Source organism: Prosopis cineraria, unplaced genomic scaffold, assembly GCF_029017545.1.
Source record: "Prosopis cineraria cultivar Desert tree isolate PC_DT_omini unplaced genomic scaffold, ASM2901754v1 PC273, whole genome shotgun sequence".
NCBI classification, from domain to species: domain Eukaryota; kingdom Viridiplantae; phylum Streptophyta; class Magnoliopsida; order Fabales; family Fabaceae; genus Prosopis; species Prosopis cineraria.
Genome location: NW_026555600.1, coordinates 4,809 through 24,421, shown reverse-complemented (window position 1 = coordinate 24,421; position 19,613 = coordinate 4,809). Strand labels below are relative to the sequence as shown.

General features: G+C 31.9%; 1 protein-coding gene and 1 long non-coding RNA gene across 7 annotated transcripts; both read left to right on the top strand.

The window, feature by feature from the left end:
* The first annotated feature begins 4,163 nt into the window (after positions 1-4,163).
* Positions 4,164-7,374, top strand: LOC129296169 (shikimate O-hydroxycinnamoyltransferase-like). 2 transcript variants are annotated; one of them, XM_054934759.1, is made up of 3 exons: positions 4,164-4,287; positions 4,418-4,846; positions 6,250-7,374. In XM_054934759.1, the coding sequence occupies exons 2-3, from the start codon at positions 4,436-4,438 to the stop codon at positions 7,144-7,146; spliced, it is 1,308 nt and encodes a 435-aa protein (XP_054790734.1). In that variant the 5' UTR covers positions 4,164-4,287; positions 4,418-4,435; the 3' UTR covers positions 7,147-7,374. The 2 variants fall into 2 exon arrangements, with proteins under 2 accessions (XP_054790734.1, XP_054790735.1); XM_054934760.1 differs by having other exon boundaries at positions 4,172-4,287; positions 4,423-4,846.
* A 3,338-nt stretch (positions 7,375-10,712) lies between these two features.
* On the top strand, positions 10,713-18,904 carry LOC129296171 (uncharacterized). Of its 5 annotated transcripts, XR_008589712.1 has the most exons (6): positions 10,713-10,921; positions 11,666-11,781; positions 12,506-12,631; positions 12,748-12,921; positions 14,438-14,548; positions 14,895-14,949. It is a non-coding gene; the product is annotated as an uncharacterized LOC129296171 (long non-coding RNA). The 5 variants fall into 5 exon arrangements; XR_008589709.1 differs by lacking the exon at positions 14,895-14,949 and adding an exon at positions 18,418-18,904 and having other exon boundaries at positions 12,506-12,921; XR_008589708.1 differs by having other exon boundaries at positions 12,506-12,921.
* The last annotated feature ends 709 nt before the right edge of the window (positions 18,905-19,613 follow it).

The following is a 19,613-nucleotide window of genomic DNA, read 5'->3' as shown; positions in this document are numbered from 1 at the left end:
AATGACGTCACTGGCGATCCCTTTGATGCAATGTGGAAGCTGGATTGGTGCTTGGAGATAAAGGCATTGGTTTCTAGTTGGATGAAGAGGGTGGCTTGAAGAGGATAGAAACAAGAAATCGTGAGAACGGAGACTATGGGGATGAGAGAGAGGAGGAATGATGGCGGGAAACAATGATTAAAAAATTAAATCGGACCGAAAGTCCGACCATTGACTAGTTAGGCTGAAAAAATCATTTAAAGAGTTGGGTCAAATTAAATTACTTTGGACCAGCTTTTGGACCGAAAAATCAGATTCGATTCTTAAAAATTGGACAGTTAAAAAAAAATTCTTTTTCTCTTTTTTTTTAAATGACTCATTTTTTTAATTATTTAATATTATATTGTATCATGTGACCTATTAAATTATAATAAACTTAAAATATTTAGTTTTATTTTTAAGCTAAGTAGCAATTTTATATTAATTTCTTATATTTAAGGTATTTTATATATATATATACATATATATATATATATATAAAACCATTGGCCTTTCCATTTAATATCCGGTCTAGTTCTAAAAATATTGGCAGGAAATGAATCATAAAAACAAGAAAGAATCAGAGCCACAAGCTAATGGGAAGAACTAACCTTCAAAGAAGAGGCAGGAGAAGAAGAGCATAGTAAAGAACATGATGGAGAAGAAGAATATGCTCTCACTAAAGATAATGTTGCTACCAAGGTTGAAGAGTAAAAGGTAGATGTTAGAATGAAATTTTTCTCCAAAATTTATCCACTTCTGGAGAGAAAAGTTGGAAGGAAATATGGTGAGTCCCATACCTTCATTTTTTTCATTACTTTTCTTTCTTTTCACTTTTTCTTTCTTATCCAAATTGGAAAAAATTTATTTTCTCTTGTGTTTTCTTTCCATCTAAACAAAGCATAAAACATCAAAAGTGAATATATACATTTCACATTTTCATAATACTAAAAATATTTAAGACATACATATGAGGGAATTTAAATTTTCAATTATGTCTGCACCTTGAGTCAATCAAAAGGGGACCCATGAATACTTGGCAATTCAAAACTCCCACATTCTATGAGAAACAAGACAAAAAAAAAAGGATTTATGGCTCTAAAAATTAATGCTGAAAAGGATTTTAATAGACTATCTGGGACCTTCATTGATGACATTCTCAAATTAGTCATAATAAATAGCCATCTCAGGAAATTAAGAGGAAACTAGGGAACATATGATTTTGTTATCTCATTGGCTAAAAATTTTTGGTTTGGGGGTCATCTTGAATGGAAAATTAAAAGATTCTTAGTAAGTAGTATTGAAGATTGGGTTATACTACTTGGGTTATGAATAACAACCTTTATGATACGATTAAGTGTAGAATATTTTTTACCTGTTGGTATATTTAAAAACTTTGATACAGATTTGTGTTTGAAGGTAAAAATTTTGCTCCTATTGAGGTGAATGTTTTGGTTGACAGACTTTTGTGTGAAATTAATAATGTGCCGATTTCTGAATTTGCGAGAAAGGTTGATGTAAATAAGAAAGTAAAGTTGCCTTGGTGTTTTCCTAGTAAAGGTAGGATGAAATTGAATTATGATGGAGCTTTTGATGAGATAAAAGATTGTGATGATATTGGGATTGTTGGAAGAGATGATTTGGATAACTTTGTGATAGGTATAAGTGAAAATGGTAGGTTTTTTAGCTTTGATGATTGAAGCTTTGGCTTTAAAAATAGCCCTACTACTTGCTAAAAAATTAGGAGCTGTGAGTATATATGTTGAAAGGAATTATGAGATCTTATACAAGGTTGTTACTGATGATATGGCTATTACTTGTGATCAGAAAAGTGTTGGCATTATCAATGATATTTGTTGCTTATGGCCTTCTGTGAAGAATTATTGTTTGTCCCTTGTTTGCAAGGATGGGAATAAAGCTGCGGATTTTCTGGCAATGGATGATAAAAGGAAGATATAATCGATTGGTTTGTTGTTGTTATCTCCATCTACCTTAGCTCAAATTTTACTTTTTGATAAGGCTAAAGTATTAAATATTGATAATGTTAGTAGAAATGTATCTTCTGTAAAGAAAGGCATTGGTTGATGACTTTTATTATATTTTATTTTTTGTCAGTTTTTTGTTTTTTCTTGGATTTTTTATTTTTGTTAAATTGGTTTTTTTTTTGTGTGCTTTCGTGTTTTAGGTTGTATGTGTAGGGTTTTTTTTTTTGTAATGTTTTTTTGGCTTTAGCTATTAGCCTTTGTAATTTTTTTTTGTGATCAATAAAATTTGCTCTTTTTCTTGCAAAAAAAAAATGGTCCACTCCTTGATATTATTTGTAAGGATAAGAGAGAAAAAAATTTGCTTCTATTTTCAAGTTATGTCATCAAATTTTTATTATAAGTTTTTTCTTTTATTCTCATTAAATGTTGGTGATAGAAAATACTGCATCATGATTAAATATAAGCAAAAGTTTTCTATGATTTCTTATTTTTTATAAGGAAAACAACAACTTTCATGACATCTTTCCTTAATCGCTATTCATTAAATGATAATAGCATAATTAAACGTGGTAAAATGAAGGATTAAATTACAAGGTCATTTTAGTCCAAAATTTTCAGTTTTAGATATATATTAGGATTAACTAATTTTCTTAAACTATTTGAGCTTATTAAATTTTTTTTATATTTAAAAATAGAGAAATTACATCATTAAATTGTGTATAAAGGCTTAAATTTTTACACAATGTTAATGAGTTTTAAATTTTTTTTCTTAAAAATATATTTGAAGTAACTTATACATAAGACTATAAAAAGTAATTGTTTTATGATTCATTAATCCCCATACTTTATAATTCAATTATAACTTAGTTTTTAAATGATTAGATAATTTTTTTTTGAAAGTGCAAGCAACAATTAATAAAGGACTTAATTAAACTTGAATGGTTGAGAGTTTATTTGGTTGGAGAAATTAATCGAGGAGAGGGAAGGCAATTTTTTTTCCTTCTCTCCCCTCTCCCTTATCTCTATTATCCTATATTTGATTTGGATTGAGGAAATTAAAAACAAGAGTAGAATACAAGAAAAAATTGTCAAAACTTATAATTTTTTTTTACTATTTTTAGTCATTTTCTCTCCTAACATTATTTTCTCCCTATATAAATCAAAGCACCCATCCAAAATGGGGTATTTTGGAGAAAGGGAAAAGTAGTTGTCACATTTAATTTTCACTAAAACACTGATACTTATTTTTATTTTTATTTTTATTTTTTCAAATATCCCACAAACCTACCCATCAATAATTGTACTGGATAAGTGGTATCACTCTTGCCCATTTGCCTCTCGTCTTGCTCAGTTATTCCACCAAGACTTTCTCAGTTTTCCCCACCTTTTTTCGCATCAAGTCAAAAGACAACAATTATTGGCCGTTCATGTTTGTTGTTTGGGAATCTCTTTCTTAAACTCTTTCTAAATTGTTGTTGGTCCTAATGTACTTATTTATCTATATATAATAAACTAATTTATATGTAGTTTGAAAAGAAACAATTGTTTTCTCATATTGAATAAAATTTTTTAATGAAATTAATAATATGTTAAAGTTAATGAAATCATCTTGTAAAAACATAGTAAAAAATTACCAAACCAACATCGAAAAAAATTATTTGTATTTGTATGTAAATAATTATTTATGTATAATAACTTAGCTTAATTATAATTAAAAGTAATCACCCATCAAAATTTTACTTATATCATATTAAAATACTAGCTTAATAACATCATTCTTTATAAAGATAAGCTGTATATATATCTAAAAAAACTTATGAAAATACAAAATTAAAATAATTTAATAATTAAAATTAACACATCTTCATTATTATTCCTTTTATTTCTCAATCCTATAGCATTTATTTCCCATTCTATATATAAAAGAGGAACTTTAATTTCTTAAATATCTTTTGAATCCTTTTATTTAATTTTAAAATTTTAAAAACAGTGCATAAGAAAAAATTTTCCCAATCATTTAAATGATAATTTTTTAAATTATTTTATATAGTTAAAAATTTTATTTATTTTTTTAAATTATTTTTTTCGGAGTAAGAGTTATAAAATTATAAAAAGTTACGTTAGTGATTGTTGATGCGCGTGGCCATGGTCAGTTGCATTGTTTATTAGTTTTTCTAGGTTGGTAATTTAGGGTTGCTGCTCTCACGTTCCTTGTCTCCTTGCTTATCCTTGCAAGCTCTCCGTCCATACGCTTCCTCACACCAGAAAAACTTGTACCTTTCCGGTGATCCTCTTTTCCCGATCCATTTTCATAATCTCCTTTTCAATTCCTTCCATTGACTCATCTTTTCTTGCATATCTCCTCCTGAATAAGTAACGAGCTTTTCTGTTTTTGTTGTTCTTTTGATATATAGATCAGGTTGGAGTCGACGATGGTGATAAACGTGAAGGAGTCGACAATAGTCCGACCGGCGGCGAAGACGCCGCGGAGGGTACTATGGATTTCCGACGTCGACTTGCTCGTGATGCATATCCACATGCCGAGCGTGTACTTCTACAGGCCGACCGCCGGCGCATCAGATTTCTTCGACGGCAACGTTCTGAAGGAGGCTCTGAGCAAGGTTCTAGTGCCTTTCTACCCAATGGCCGGGCGGCTCCGCCGGGACCATGACGGCCGCATTGAAATTGACTGCAACGGCGAAGGCGTCCTCTTCGTGAAGGCCGAAACGGACATGGTCATTGACGATTTCGGAGACTTCGCTCCAACGCTTGAACTCCGGCAGCTCATCCCCACCGTTGATTATTCCAGTGGAATCGAAACTTATCCCCTGGTCGTGGTGCAGGTACCATCCTGTGACCTCACTCTGGTTTTTACATTTTATTTAATCTTTAAGAAGATTGACCATTCAATGAGTTTTCTGATTGATTCTCCAGTCCCTGCTACTCAATTCCCTCACCGCGCGCTTAAGAAAATCTCAGGTGCCTAGTGATGGTAGTTTGTGAGAAAAACGAAAGTTAAATGTGAAGATTTTAAATATATTAGGAAAAATCGCATCTAATTAAAAACCTCTTAAAATGTTCATTTCAAAAAAGGATTAAATAATTTTGAAATAGCTTCGCAAGAACAATAAAGGTGAAATCTCACATTACCGCTCAACAACTCGTTAAATCCCGAAGGTGGCCATTGGGTTTTGAAAACAGGACCCTTTGACCATCAAAAGCTTATGCTATCATCGAGCCCCTCCATTATGTGTGTGTGTGTGTGTGTGTGTGTGTGTGTGTGTGTGTCATGGTGACCTTGGGAATTAATGTGTTGCCGCTCACCGGGGTGCTGCCAACCGGCGGAGAATCTCCGACACCGGTGACTATGGGATTTCACTTTTTTTAAAAATAAAAATATGAGGATTAGTTTAGTTTTTTCCCAACCTAATTTAATTTTGTTTAGACTTCTTGGTTATGTAGAATGATTTCAAAATTATTTAATCCTTTTTTGTAACGGACATTTTTCAGAGGTTTTTGAATATGATTTTCTCAATATATTATAATGCTAATAACTATGGGGAGAATCACCAAACAAAAAAAAAATCCTTATAAACTATAAGAAATTTTTATTAGAACTTTGAAATGGCCTAATTAATGACTTTAAGGTACCAATAATGGATTTCTATGAGAATTTTTTTATGAAATTACCTCACTATCCCTCTGCATAGTAAAAAAAGAATTCTCGGAGCCCCGCAAAGAGTTATGATATTTTATTTTAATAAATATTATAATATTTAATAAATATTATAATATTTAATAAATATTATATATAAAAATATTCTCATAGACTTCAGGTGTTATAACATTATAATATGTATTATATTTTATTTTAACATGACTTTAAGGCATCTAGAGCTCTTTAAAAAAGACTTCAAAGATAAATTAACACTAAAAAACTTGATCAGAGCCTTATTTACTTGTGTTAAGCCCCACGCACATGCCACCTACAATAGCTACTATTGAATTATGCTTTATTTTTTTTCAATGCTGGTGAACTCATCTTCTAGAAGATATTATCTCATAATAAAGTAAAATAATATTTACTGTTCATACAAAAATAAAATCAACCGTATAGTAGACTGCAATGCAAATGCCCTAAACCAAACACAACCTTTGGGAATAAAAAGCAATATGGGATCAAAGCTCTAAATCCATATTTAAATTTGTATTAATTGCAAACTAAAAACTGACAAAATTTGTTCAGGTGACGCATTTCAAATGTGGAGGGGTGTCACTTGGAGTTGGTAATCAACATCAAGTAGCGGATGGATATTCCGGTCTTCACTTCATCAACACATGGTCTGAGATTGCTCGTGCCCTTCATCATCTCACCATCCCTCCCTTCTTCGACCGGACCCTCCTCCGAGCTCGTGACCCTCCTCGGCCGGTTTTCGATCACATCGAATACAAACCGCCTCCGGCAATGATTACTCCCTACTCCTTGCCGCAGCCGCCACCATCAGCACCAGCTATATCCATGTTCAAAATGACTCGTGACCAACTGAATCTTCTGAAATCTAAGTGTAAAGAAAATGGCAACACAATGAACTATAGCTCTTATGAGATTTTGGCTGGCCATGTGTGGAAATCTGTGTGCAAGGCACGTGCCTTACCCCACGATCAAGAAACCAAACTGTACATTGCTACTGATGGAAGGTCTAGATTTAAGCCAGCCCTCCCAGAAGGTTACTTTGGAAATGTGATATTCGCAGCCACACCAATGGCTTTTGCAGGTGAACTCATGTCAAAGCCAACTTGGTATGCCGGAAGCAAAATTCATAATTCCTTGGTGAGAATGGACGATGAGTATTTGAGATCGTCTTTGGACTACTTAAAGCTTCAACCTAATCTGAAAGAGCTTATTCGGGGTGCTCATACGTATAAATGTCCGAATCTTGGTATCACAAGTTGGGTTAGATTGCCAATACATGATGCTGATTTTGGGTGGGGAAGGCCTATCTTCATGGGACCTGGTATGATTGCGTGCGAGGGACTGTCTTTTATAATACCAAGCTCATCAGACGATGGTAGTTTGTCTTTGGCCATTTCTCTCCAGGCTGACCATATGAAAGTGTTTCAGGAATTGTTGTATGACATTTAATTCTTTTTCTTCTTCATTAGATTATAATGAAGTTGCAGAGTGTACTCCATATAGGGACCAGGAAACCATTTACAAGTTCAGGAAAAAAAAAATGAAGGCTTCTGACTTCTGAGTGCTTGAAAAGCTAGATAATTGTATTAAAGGAATATCATGAGTGATGATGGATGAGCTTAGTTGTTTTATTTTTGCCCATAATTGTTTGATTAAATAACATACAGCCTTCTTCTACATGTTCCAGAGTTATGGATGGTTCATGTTCCATTTCAATATTATTATATCTTCATTATAAACTGCTCCTATTTAAATAATTTGAATAGGGAACTTCATCGTTGAAGTCCAAGGGGGTTTCTTACCAATTTTACAGAGCAGCTCCTAATAAGAGCTATGCCAAATACTTTTTTTTGGTAATGTAATTAAATCTTTTTAATTATATATATTGCAAAAAAAAATCTTTAATTGTATTTTATTTAGAAAATAAATTTATGTTTCATGCACGCCAATCAAGTTTCTTGTGTTTTTTTTTTAAATAAATTTCACACGCATGGCTGTATTCAGAGGCTTAGAAATTTACAAGTTCTGAAATAAGATAGGCGAAATTGTACTTTTGTCATCTAACTGTATATTAAGGTTTCAGTTAGTTAGATTTGATTTCTTAATTTTATAAAATATTTTTCACTCTTTTAATTCTAATATCATTAATCTAATGTAAGGACTTTTTGTGCTACCTATTATTATTTTTAAAAAATTCAACTTAATAGCATTTATCAAAGTTGAATGTTGATTTTTTTTATTAATAAAATTAATGGTTTTAGTATTAGAGAACTGAAAAAATATTTTATAAGATTAAAAGGCCAAAATAGAACCTTATATAAAATTAAAAGATTAAAGATGCACTTTTACCAATAAGATATTTAACACTCGGTCTTGCATTTTACATCTTTTAAGGTCCCATATCTAGACAATTTGGGATTCTATCTCATCATCAAGTGGTTATATATTTTGGATGAAGGGAAAAAAAGAAGAAAACTTATATACTTAACATTATATACTTAAAATGTTTGTATCCAATTAAATAATGACATGTTGATCTTTTTATAAGTCATTTATCCTATAATAAATTCTTATTATTTATTAAACTAATATATTAAGATCCACATGTTATGATTTAATTGCATAGAAGTATATTAAGTATATAAGGCTATTGTCCAAAAAAAAAAACAGAAGCAAGTAAAATCTAAAGAAGTGAACGTTTGGAGAGGAACGGATCATATAAATGTAAATATCTGAATCGCTTTGATGGTCAGTTAAGAAAATTAAGTTATAAAGAGGGACAAAAACAAGGAGGATAAGCTTTATAAGTTTAGATATTCGAAAATTTAAATATGTAAAAAAATTAAATAAAAAATAAAAGTATGAGTGAGTAAAGAAACAAACGCATGCACATACTAGCCTATTAAAGGTGTTCCAAATATATGAAAGTGAACTTCAATTAATGCAATTTTATGACGCATTTGTTATATATCTTTTGCAATAGACTTAAAAACACCTAAATTAGGATATACCTGGAATATCTATATAAAGTTATCAGTTCTATGTTATCAACAGAAGTTTAGTTCAATGAAATGAGCTAATTCTTCACACCCTAGCAAATTAAGATTTAAAAATAAAAGGACACATGTATAGAATTTAAAAAAAAAAAACAAAGAGCTTTATGTTTATGAATGATATATGATTTTCTTCTGCTTTTATATTTTGTATTGATGATATGTTGATGATATTAATAGTGATAATGTTAGCCTCTTGAAATGAATTTATCATATATGAGAAATTAATTTTGTAAGACTTGGTGATATTAATATCAATATAATGGAGGGAAAATTTTAATTAAGGACCATAGTAGAAATTTAATAACTGGTGAGTCCGAAAAAATTTTAAAATTATAGTTTAGTTTAGAGGAGGAAAGTCAAAAGAATTTCGATGGTAAAAAGATTAAAAATTATAATACTCTTCACTTGTTATATAAAATCACTAGTTATTAATTTTCTTATTTCACTTATTAATTTTTGAATATAGGTTGTAAGTTACATGAATTGATATGTTAATAATTATATAAAACTTGATATTAGTTATTTAATCATAAATAATAACATCAGTTATTAAATTATTAATTTTATTTATTAATTTATTAATATTAATTATAAATTATTAATAAAAATATTAATAATTTATAATTAATATTTATAAATTATAAAATTTATCAATAATTTACTAGCAATGTTAATAAATTTTATAATTTAACCCTTCAATTTCACACTGTGATGCTATTTTATTCATCAAGGTAACCAACATCTTTTTCTTTTTTCCACTCACGTGGTTCCCATTAATTCTCAATTTGCCTCACTATTCAGTTTTTAGAATTTTCCTGGTCCTTCTGTCGTCTTCTTCATTCTTGGTCTGTTAGGGTCAAGCACCTAACACTTGTGAAGTACGGATGTTCAAAACCAATTTAAACCAAACAGACCAAATCAAACTGATCCGAACTAAAATAAAACGATAAAAACCGACCATTGATCAAGTTTGTTTTAGTTTTTATGACACACAAACTGATTGATTTGGTTTGGTTTTGATTTTGAGATATGAAAACTGAACCAAGCTTGATTAAAAATAATATTTATTTATATAATATGTATCTAATTAAATATATAAGTTCTTTTTTAGATAATAGGTAGTTGATATAATTTAAGTGGATATTATGACATTGAGAGATGGATATTGGATATTGTGTTTTGAATATATATATTTATGAAACTATAGGTGTAAGTATTAATATTAAATAATGTGATATTTGAAATTTTGAATATTTAGTCTTTAGATATTTGTATGTTTGCTACTTACTATTAGGTGATGAATTTTTTCTACGAAGATTCAAATAATATATCTAATATGATTATGAAGATGATTAATTGATCATCATTATTTTAATTTTTTGCTGCTTGTAATCATAAAATTAATTTGCATTATATATATATATATATATATTGGATGACAGAAGAAGATTGATGAGATCATGAAAATATAGTACATTCAAGGTTAATGAAATGAAGAGATGAATAAGATTAATATGATATGAACATTTTTTTTATCTTTGATACATTTAAGACCAAGCAAAAAAAAAAAAATGAACATGTATGCATATGATATGTAATTAATCAAAGTTTAAAAACTTTCTAATTGCCATAAATATATTATGATTGTGATTGAAATAAAGCACAAGATAAGTAAAAACCTTTCATATAATAAAACAGCTAATAATGTATAAATCAATTCAAAATAAAAAAATCCTACTATTACAGCAATAGGAAAAAAGAAAAAAGTAATAAATTTATTAAAACTTGATCTAAATCTTAACCAAATTAAATCAAATCAAAATAAAAATCAAACCAAATCGAGTACAATTAAAACTGATCAAATTTTATTATGTTCAAACTGATTGATTTGGTTCGGTCTGATTTTGCCCCGTAATCAAATCAAACCGAACCTATCAACACCCTGCCATGAAGCGCCTAACCCCTTACGGACCTCAGTAGTTGGTTTGCCCCGACGACGTCTGCATTCTGGACAAGGCCGACGGTCTCGGAATCGAACTTTCCCTTTTTGATTGTCTGCCCATTTCATTCATTCCACTAGCGTCCCTCACTTCGCTTGATCTGTCTAGTGTTCATGATAGTATGGTGGATCTTTAGCACCAGAGATCGTTGGTGTGTGCCCCTTCCAAGTGAGTGTTTCGTTCTCCGGCTATACTATTGTGGGTCATTTGTATTTGGTCTGTTTCCTATTCCTTTTTCCCTTCTGAAAGGATTTGTTTGGCTCAGTCGGTCTCAGTTGCATTCAGAGTGGAAGACCCGTAATGCCCTTGACGTTCCATGTTCGTTTTGTTCTCCGTCCGGTAGTCTAAGCCTTGAACAGGCAATTTAAGGAACATTTATTTTTTAGCTTATCAAATGCATGCTATTGCAATTTTATGCTTCTCTTGCCCATTTGAATGCTGTTAGACAGAACTTGAGGTTATTCCTCATCCAATCTATAATGCTTCTTCTGGGTCTTTACGGCGTGCCGCTTTACCGGTCGACATTGGGACATAATGTTTGTAGAATTTATACAGAATGAATAGCTGACTTTTTTATCATATGAATCTTGGAGCTTCATCTTTAATTTGTTGTTCGAACAGCAGCAGCAGCATTTCTTAACACAACTCATCCTAATTTTGCACAAAAATTATGTTTTAAGTTTTACTTTCATTTGTACTTCAAGTTGTTGATGAACTTTCCAATAGACCTGCCAGGATTTTGTTCTCAAACAAGGAAAAAGAATTTTGCTTGCCTTATAGGTATCTGACATAATGGAAACTTATCATCCTGTGCGTTTACTTTTTTGCATGCATAAAATGCCTTTCAATTGAGGGGAGCTGGAGATGGATGCATTATGACTTTTTACTATACAATTTTTGTTGTTTTGACAGATGAAAAGTGGAAATTTGATGAGTTGGTTGAGGATAAGGGTGTGAAGATATTGATTGATCCAAAGGCTCTCATGCATGTTATTAGGACTAAAATGAATTTTGCATGACAAACTAAGGTAACTATTTTCTTTAATCCTGCTTTATGTTGGTCAGTTGGTGGAATTGTTGTACTGTGTTGTGGGGTAGAAGTCAGATCTGTCCCTTTTTAATGACTTTAATGCCCCTTGGATGTTTACCTGAGAATATTCGTACTTTTCCAATTGTGTCTGTTCTGAGATGAACATAGAATGCCAAACAAATTATCATTACAATTGTGAACAAATTTCATCCCCCTTTATGCTTGGAACTTGTATTCATGCTTCTCTTTTTAATTTGCATTGTGCTTTTGTAGTGTGAGTGAATTAGTATTGCCGTGCCAATATCCTGGCAAATTTCATTTTGCCATGTGGCCACAGAATATTCGTGCAGTGAGTAATTTGTGATTTTCCGCCCGGACCTTGGAATAATATGCAATTTTCAGGATAGTTGGTGATTTTACAATACTGGATGTGACATGTGGCAGATTTTTGCATCACTACTAAAGGCACTGACTATTGCTATTAGCCATATCGTTTTTTATGATTGATTTTGAGGGTAGCCAGCGGCTTCCCAAACGCAGATTTCATGAGTGAAAAACATTTGGACCCGGAAGAGTTTTATGAAGTGTTACGTGGATGTTTTTGTTGCTTAAATGTTGTGCTTGATTCTACAACCTGCACCAACTAATTTTCCTTTGCATGTTGACTTTGTTTTTTACCTTGTTGCCCTACTCAATAATCATCTTTTTGCTTCTTCTGGCAGATCTGAGTTCATTTTTATAAATCAAAACTCTAAAGATCAGTGTGGTTGTGGTGAATCTTTTATGACAACAGCCAGTTCTGCAGCTGCTAAGCCACGAAATCGTTGAAAGTGCTGTGTAATGTCAAGGTTGATCCACACTTATAAAGCCACTCTTTCATGGCAAGTTTGTTGAACATGAAGCTAATTGCGTTTTTTTTTCCTACAAAGAAAAAAAGGCTAATTGCTTTATGTAATTTTGTCAGAGAATAAAGGAAACTGAAGGCTTTTGCACGTGAGAGTAGGATGCTGACATGGCTTCATTGTTTCAGTATACAGAGTCCATGAACATTATGCTTTTGAATGTGATTTTAAAGATCAGCCTGGAAATTGCAACAATGAAGCTAATCAAGCATCCAAATGTTGTTCGATTATATGAGGTTTCTCTTTCACACACCATGTTCTCTTTGTCTCTACCCCCTTTCCCTCCCTCCTTGCCTCTCTCAAATTAAGTCTTCTTTTTGCTATTTGGTTTATAAATCTAGACATATACCTTGGATGAAAAATAAAACAAAAATATCTCAACGCCTAATAATTAGAATATTCTAGAAACATATATTAGCTTCATAATTACTTCCTCTCGTCCCATTTATAAGTCCTATTTTAGAAGGTTCATTTGGTCCCATTTATAAGTCATGGTCCGTTTTTTTAGATAATATTTGAGAGGTATTTCTAAAATTACCCTTTATGAGAGAGAAAAAGTAACAAAATATTACTTTTTAAATATGTTATATAGGGGCATGTTTGAAATTTTACTTACTTTTATTTCTTGTACTTTTATTGTATTGGTATTGATGAGGTTGGTAGAAATAACTTATAAATAGGACCGGAGGAAGTATATCTTAAATTTCCATAGTATGTAGATATTTCTAAAATCTGTCTAGGTCATTTTAGAATATTCTGGAAGAAATGATTAACTCCCATTTTTCAATATCTTCTGCTTTATGCTACATATATAAATGAGGCTCTGTTTTCCGCCGCTCCGTATGACCTGCTATCCGTTTTTAATCTCCCAACTCTACGTAATTATTCCTCCCAGATCTCTCTTTCAAGTAAACTGATCCTCTATTCAATGTATTGTTCTTCTTTTAGGTTTAATCTTTATTTTCTTTGTGTTATTTACTCTGTTCTTATAATTGACTACACTTTTTGCTGAATACTTGTGTGCGTACATGTTTTCTAGCACCAATCACCGCACTTATGACGAGACTAAATCATATCCTCTTAGATAAAATAAATTTATGTCAGATCTATCTGCCTATAATTTTCTTAAAGAGGTCAATTAAGTCCATGCCAACAAAACAAGTCACGACTAATTTTTTAAGAAGAATAAATCAGAACAATAGCAAAAGCGCTGAAGGCCGAAAAACATGTAATGTTATACTGCATTCGATCCTAACATGCACAAATTCCTTCATCTGTAATTTATTTTATTTCTATTTGTTGTTCTTTTAATTGATTTTAATGTGCTTGGAATGAAATATTTTTTTTCTGTTACGTACTTGGTTGAGGTTCCCTTATGTAGAGCCTTTGTGTCACCCGTTGATTTATTCAGTAATGGCTAGTTTGTTTAACTATGAAATTAATTGTATGTAATTGACTTATAAATTTAAAAAGAGAAATCAGTTGTGTTATGCAAAACATTTTATTTTATCATGTTTTCCATGTCCTCTAAACAAAAAATTATGAGTAATTAAAAATTTAAGAGATATTTTATCACTAAACCAAATGTGTCCTATCCAGTAAATTTTTTAATTTCAGAAAATACAAACCCAACCTCAAGCGCCTCCATTTTTGTTTCCTCCCATTTTGTTTCTGAAATGCTTTCCCTACTCGGACTTCAATTCAATTTTCATGATTGTTTGCTTAATCCATTCCTTCATCCTGCAAGGTCAGCTTATGAATAATATTAAAAAACCTTTTCATTCTTGGGCCTCCTCAAATCAATAGAAGTTCAAGGAGTGCCTGCAGTTTCATGTTCAAAGAATTGCCAATCCTTTTCTGGAGGTTTGTAATTTTTGTTTACGTTTATTCCTTATTCTTATGACCTATGACATCGGTCATGTGGCTCCAATTACTTATCCTTTTGTTGAATTGTTTTAGTTGCAACTGAAACAAAACTAGAACTCTCTATTTATAGGGTTTGGTTAGTTTTCACCTATTATCTAGTCTTTTGAGTTCCATCGGGAATCATTAATAGATTTATTTAAAATATTTGTTTTGTATGTTCGTGCATTTGATGGTCCTTTTTCTTATTTTAATACTTTATATTTCAAAGTGTGTAGCAAAAAACAGACGACATCACTTTATATGAAAATTGATTTGGGAATGTTTTTTCCATTGTGCATGTTAGGATTCTTGACCACCCCATATATTGAAGATTCTAGTGGAAAACAGGATATGGCTTTCAACGATATTCCTTTGTTTCAGTTGAGCTTGGTTGGTTGGCTTTTTTTTTTTTTTTTGTCTGATTTACTACGTAATCTAAGTAATTGGTTACTATTGTGTGATATCTTGAGTAAATTTTTCTGATTGTATAGTTTCTCTGTTTAGAAAAAGAAAAGCTGGTCACTGGGATGAACACCTGAATAATTACCATAAGTTGCGAGGTTTTTCAAATTTTAGGTTTTTTTTTTCAATTCTTGTCATTCTAATTTATAAAAAGCGACCTGTCTATTAATTTTACATTATCTACTACATTGTAACAAACGATGTCTACGGAAATATACATATATTCATATATACCAAAAACTAAAACAAAAAATATTTTTTTCCAAAAAAAAAGGACATGCACCGTCCTAACAATTATTTGGTGACCCCGTTTTAAGACTGACTTGTATTTTTTAAAAATTAATATGTCTACATTTATTTTATCTTCCCACGTGACTGTAAGAAAAAACCAAACCCACATCACTATTGCAATGATTTTCTGTATTTAATATGCTACAAATTATGTTACAATATTCTCCACACTATATAAAATTGTATAACTTTATTTATAAGTTTTCCATTAAACCCATTAGTCAGTACATTAATACACATTAAATGCAAAATCATACAAGACTCTTAAAGGATCAAGAAATTAAATACACTTATTTACTTCAGTCTCTATTTTATAAATAATTTATCCAACGAATGCTGTCATTTCCAAGAAGTAAGTATGATGTGTTGTGTGATTAATTCATGTATTATTTAGTTTTAATTAATTTACTTAGTCGAAAATTTCATATAATAAAAAATGAATTTTATTTAACCAAATTTTATGAATGATTATTCTGACATATAGTACCTCTATATCTCTTTTGCATTGAAACCTAATATTAAGGGTGTTCAAAACCGATTCAAACCGAACGGACCGATTCAAACCGAAAAGAACCGACTAAAACTGATCAATAATCAAGTCTGCTTCGGTTTTTATGATAAGGAAACCGAATCGTTTGGTTCAGGTTTTGATTTTGAGAATTAAAAACCCAACCAGACCTGAACCAGACCTAATTAACAAAATATTATTTATTTATTTATAAAATATTTAACATTAATCTCAATCCAAATAAACCCAAACCCCCTTATGCCTTACCCAACCCATTACCCAATAAATAAACTTATTAATTAGTAGCCCACTTTCCAAGCCCAAATGAGATCAGGAGGCCATCAGACTCAGACTAGGCTTCACGACTTCACGTCATGGCTCACGGTCACAGATTCATCACGATCACGGAGTGGTTCACTGGTTCAGCTTCAGCCTGGCCTGACTTGAGACTTTAGACTTTAGAGCTTGGAGTTGGGTTGAGACTTGGGAGACTAATCACTAAATCATATCAGACCAAGTCGAGAGTCCGAGATAGTGAGAGTGCGAGACCATCAGCCATCAGGATTAGAGTTCAAACTCACGAGTTAGCCTCAACAAATCACGAGCTAGAGTCACAACGTCCTATCTTCCTTTACATGTGGCTCACACTTTAGGTTTAGGTTTCCCTGTTGCTTGAGCCTTGAGGCTTGCAAAATATGCATCACACACAGACTGCAGAGAACCTCAGAACCAAGCAAAAGATGTAGACGCAAAGCGAGAGATAGACAGAGTCAATCTTGGACGACGGACACAAACGTGAAGTCCAGTACCCCAGTCACACACAAGCCACAGTTGTCAGCCACTCACAGCGTCGCACACAGGCCACAGCTATTGCCCGCCGGTCACTCACAACATTGCAGACCAAAGAATTCGTCGCAAAGTAGAGTTCATCGTCGGCTACTCAAGTTTGGTTTTCACTTTTTGTAGTTCCACTTCCAAGTCGCGCACACTCACACAGGCCATAGCCGTCAGCCACTCGCGGCATCCTAAAACAGAGTCCACTTGAGTTCAGCTTCTACAGTTCCACTTCCAACTTTGAGCCTAGGGGTGTTCACGGGACGGGACGGGACCGGGACACCCCCGTCCCGTGTCCCGTCCCGAAAAAATGATCAGGACTGAATTTTGGTCCCGTGTCCCGTCCCGTCCCAAAAGTCGTCCCGTCCCGTTAAGAGTCGGGACGGGATCGGGACAAGATCGGGACGTCCCGCCGTCCCGATAAATGAAACAATATCAAAAAAAGATTTGGATAATAATGTTCATTAAAATTTTAAATTATATAATTTATTAAGTTTAAAATCAAAATAACACAAGTACATAAATAACAATAATTTAAAATTAATTATTGAATTATATTAATCACAACTACATATTATAATAAAAAATACAAGTGATCTTTATGCTATAAAATTAACAACAACAGGCAAGTCAAATACAACATCAAATAATTGTTCTTTACTTTAGTGAAGATATACTAAGCTAATTACTCTTCTAAAAATAAGCAAGAAGTATGTTATAAATAAAAGTTATTAAATAGATAGATATAAGAATAAATTATATTAATATAATTAATATATTATAAAAAAGATATTGCCATGTTTACTCCATGCCATTAAAATTATCAATATAAAAATACTTTAGTTTTAAATAAGAATTATAAATATTAAAATTATAATTGATATAATTAATATAAGTATAAATTATATTAATATAATTAATATATTTAAAATAAAAAAATAATATATATAATATTCGGGACGGGACGGGACGTCCCGATAGTAATCCCGTGTCCCGTCCCGTCTCGAACCCCTTTCTTGTCCCGTCCCGATTATTTTCGGGCCAGGGCAAGACCCGTCCCGATATGATCGGGACGATACCGGGCTAATCGGGACGGGGCCAAATTAAACACCCCTATTTGAGCCACAGTCTAAATCACTTTTTGCAGTTTTACTTCCCCATCTCAGTTGCTCCGAGCTTCTTTTGGTATAATATTCTTGTTTCTTAATCCTACTTTGTCGTTACCTGATTGCCTCGCCATCATTCTTATCTTGGTGTTTAGGTTGACTTAAATTTATAATTTATATGATGTGTTTGATTAATTAGGTTGACTTGCTCTGCAATTGATAAAGATTGTTTCTTTGATTTTAAAACAATATAAGCAAGTGGGGTAGACCGGTAGAGCAAAGAGGCCAAGAGGGACCACTTGTTTTATTTTGATATCATATCAATGATATGCACGTGAATACCAATAGGCAATAGAGTAAACATAATTTTTAACCTTTTAGTAAAGAGGATAGCATATTGTCTTTTTAATAGAACAACTTAATTTAATTTACTTTATTAAATTAGGTTTCCTTTCATAATATAATGTAGGATAGACTATTTATCTTTCTTGGGAAGCCACTTGCACAGTGCATATCCTAAAATTTCAATATGAGTGAAAATGAGGTAAATGTTTTATATGGTATTTTTTTTACAAAAAGCATTTAGTATCATATTTGATTGATATAATTTTTTATGTTTTTTTCAGCAAGAAAGATATATGGAGTTGATGGATGTTCATGATGATGATGAGCAACCTAAGAATAACAAGCCGGAATTGATTAACAATGCTCATGTAACTATAGACTCAAATCAACAAAAAGAGAAAGATCAAGAGAAAGACAAAGGTGATCAAAAAATTCAAAAGTTACAGGTAAAAGAAAACTAACTAGACTTGAATCTTAGGTATGGAGTCATTTTACTTTGATGGAGGGTTGTGATCCTGAATTTTCAAGGACAACATGTAACTGGTGTGGCTTTGATTATGCTTGTCATAAAAAAAGAAATGGCACTTCTAACATGGCAACACATTTAGAAGAAAGATGCAAGAAATTTAGTGTTAGAGATACATATCCTAAACAACCTAAACTTTCCTTCCAACCGAAAAAAAAAGGAGAAGGAGAAGGTTGTGGAACTAGTTTTAAGGGGATGACATTTGATCTTAATTCTTGTAAGCAAGCTCTTGCTAGAATGATAATTGTTGATGAGTTGCCTTTAAATTTATTGAGAATGAAGGTTTTCAGTATTTCATGAGCATTGCATAACCTCTATTTCCCTTTCCATCACGTACTACAGTAGCTAGAGATTGCTTGAGTCTTTACTTGTCTGAACAAGCTAAGTTGAGGAATGTATTTTGTAAATCAAAACAAAGTGTTTGTTTGACCACTGATTGCTGGATATCTTTACAAAATATGAATTACTTATGTCTCACTAGACATTTCATTGATGATGAGTGGAAATTGCATAAAAGAATTTTGAACATTTGTCAAATTGCTAATCATAGAGTGAAACTATTGGTGAATTGATTGAGAAGTATTTGTTGAGTTGGGGAATTGATAGAGTTTTTACAATTATAGTTGATAATGCCTCAAGTAATGACACTGCTATATCTTATGTTAAAGATAGGATACTTGATTGGAATGGGCACATTATGAAAGAAGAATACATGCATGTTAGATGTTGTGCACACATCTTGAATTTAGTTGTTAATGATGGGTTGAAAGAGATTGGTGAAACTTTAACAAGAATTAGAAATGCAGTTCGATATATTCGTGCATCATCATTACGATTCCAAAAGTTCAAGTCTTGTGTAGAGCAAACAAGAATTCAAGAAAAGGATATTGTGAAGTTAGATTGTCCTACAAGATGGAATTCCACTTACATGATGCTTGAAAGTGCCTTGAA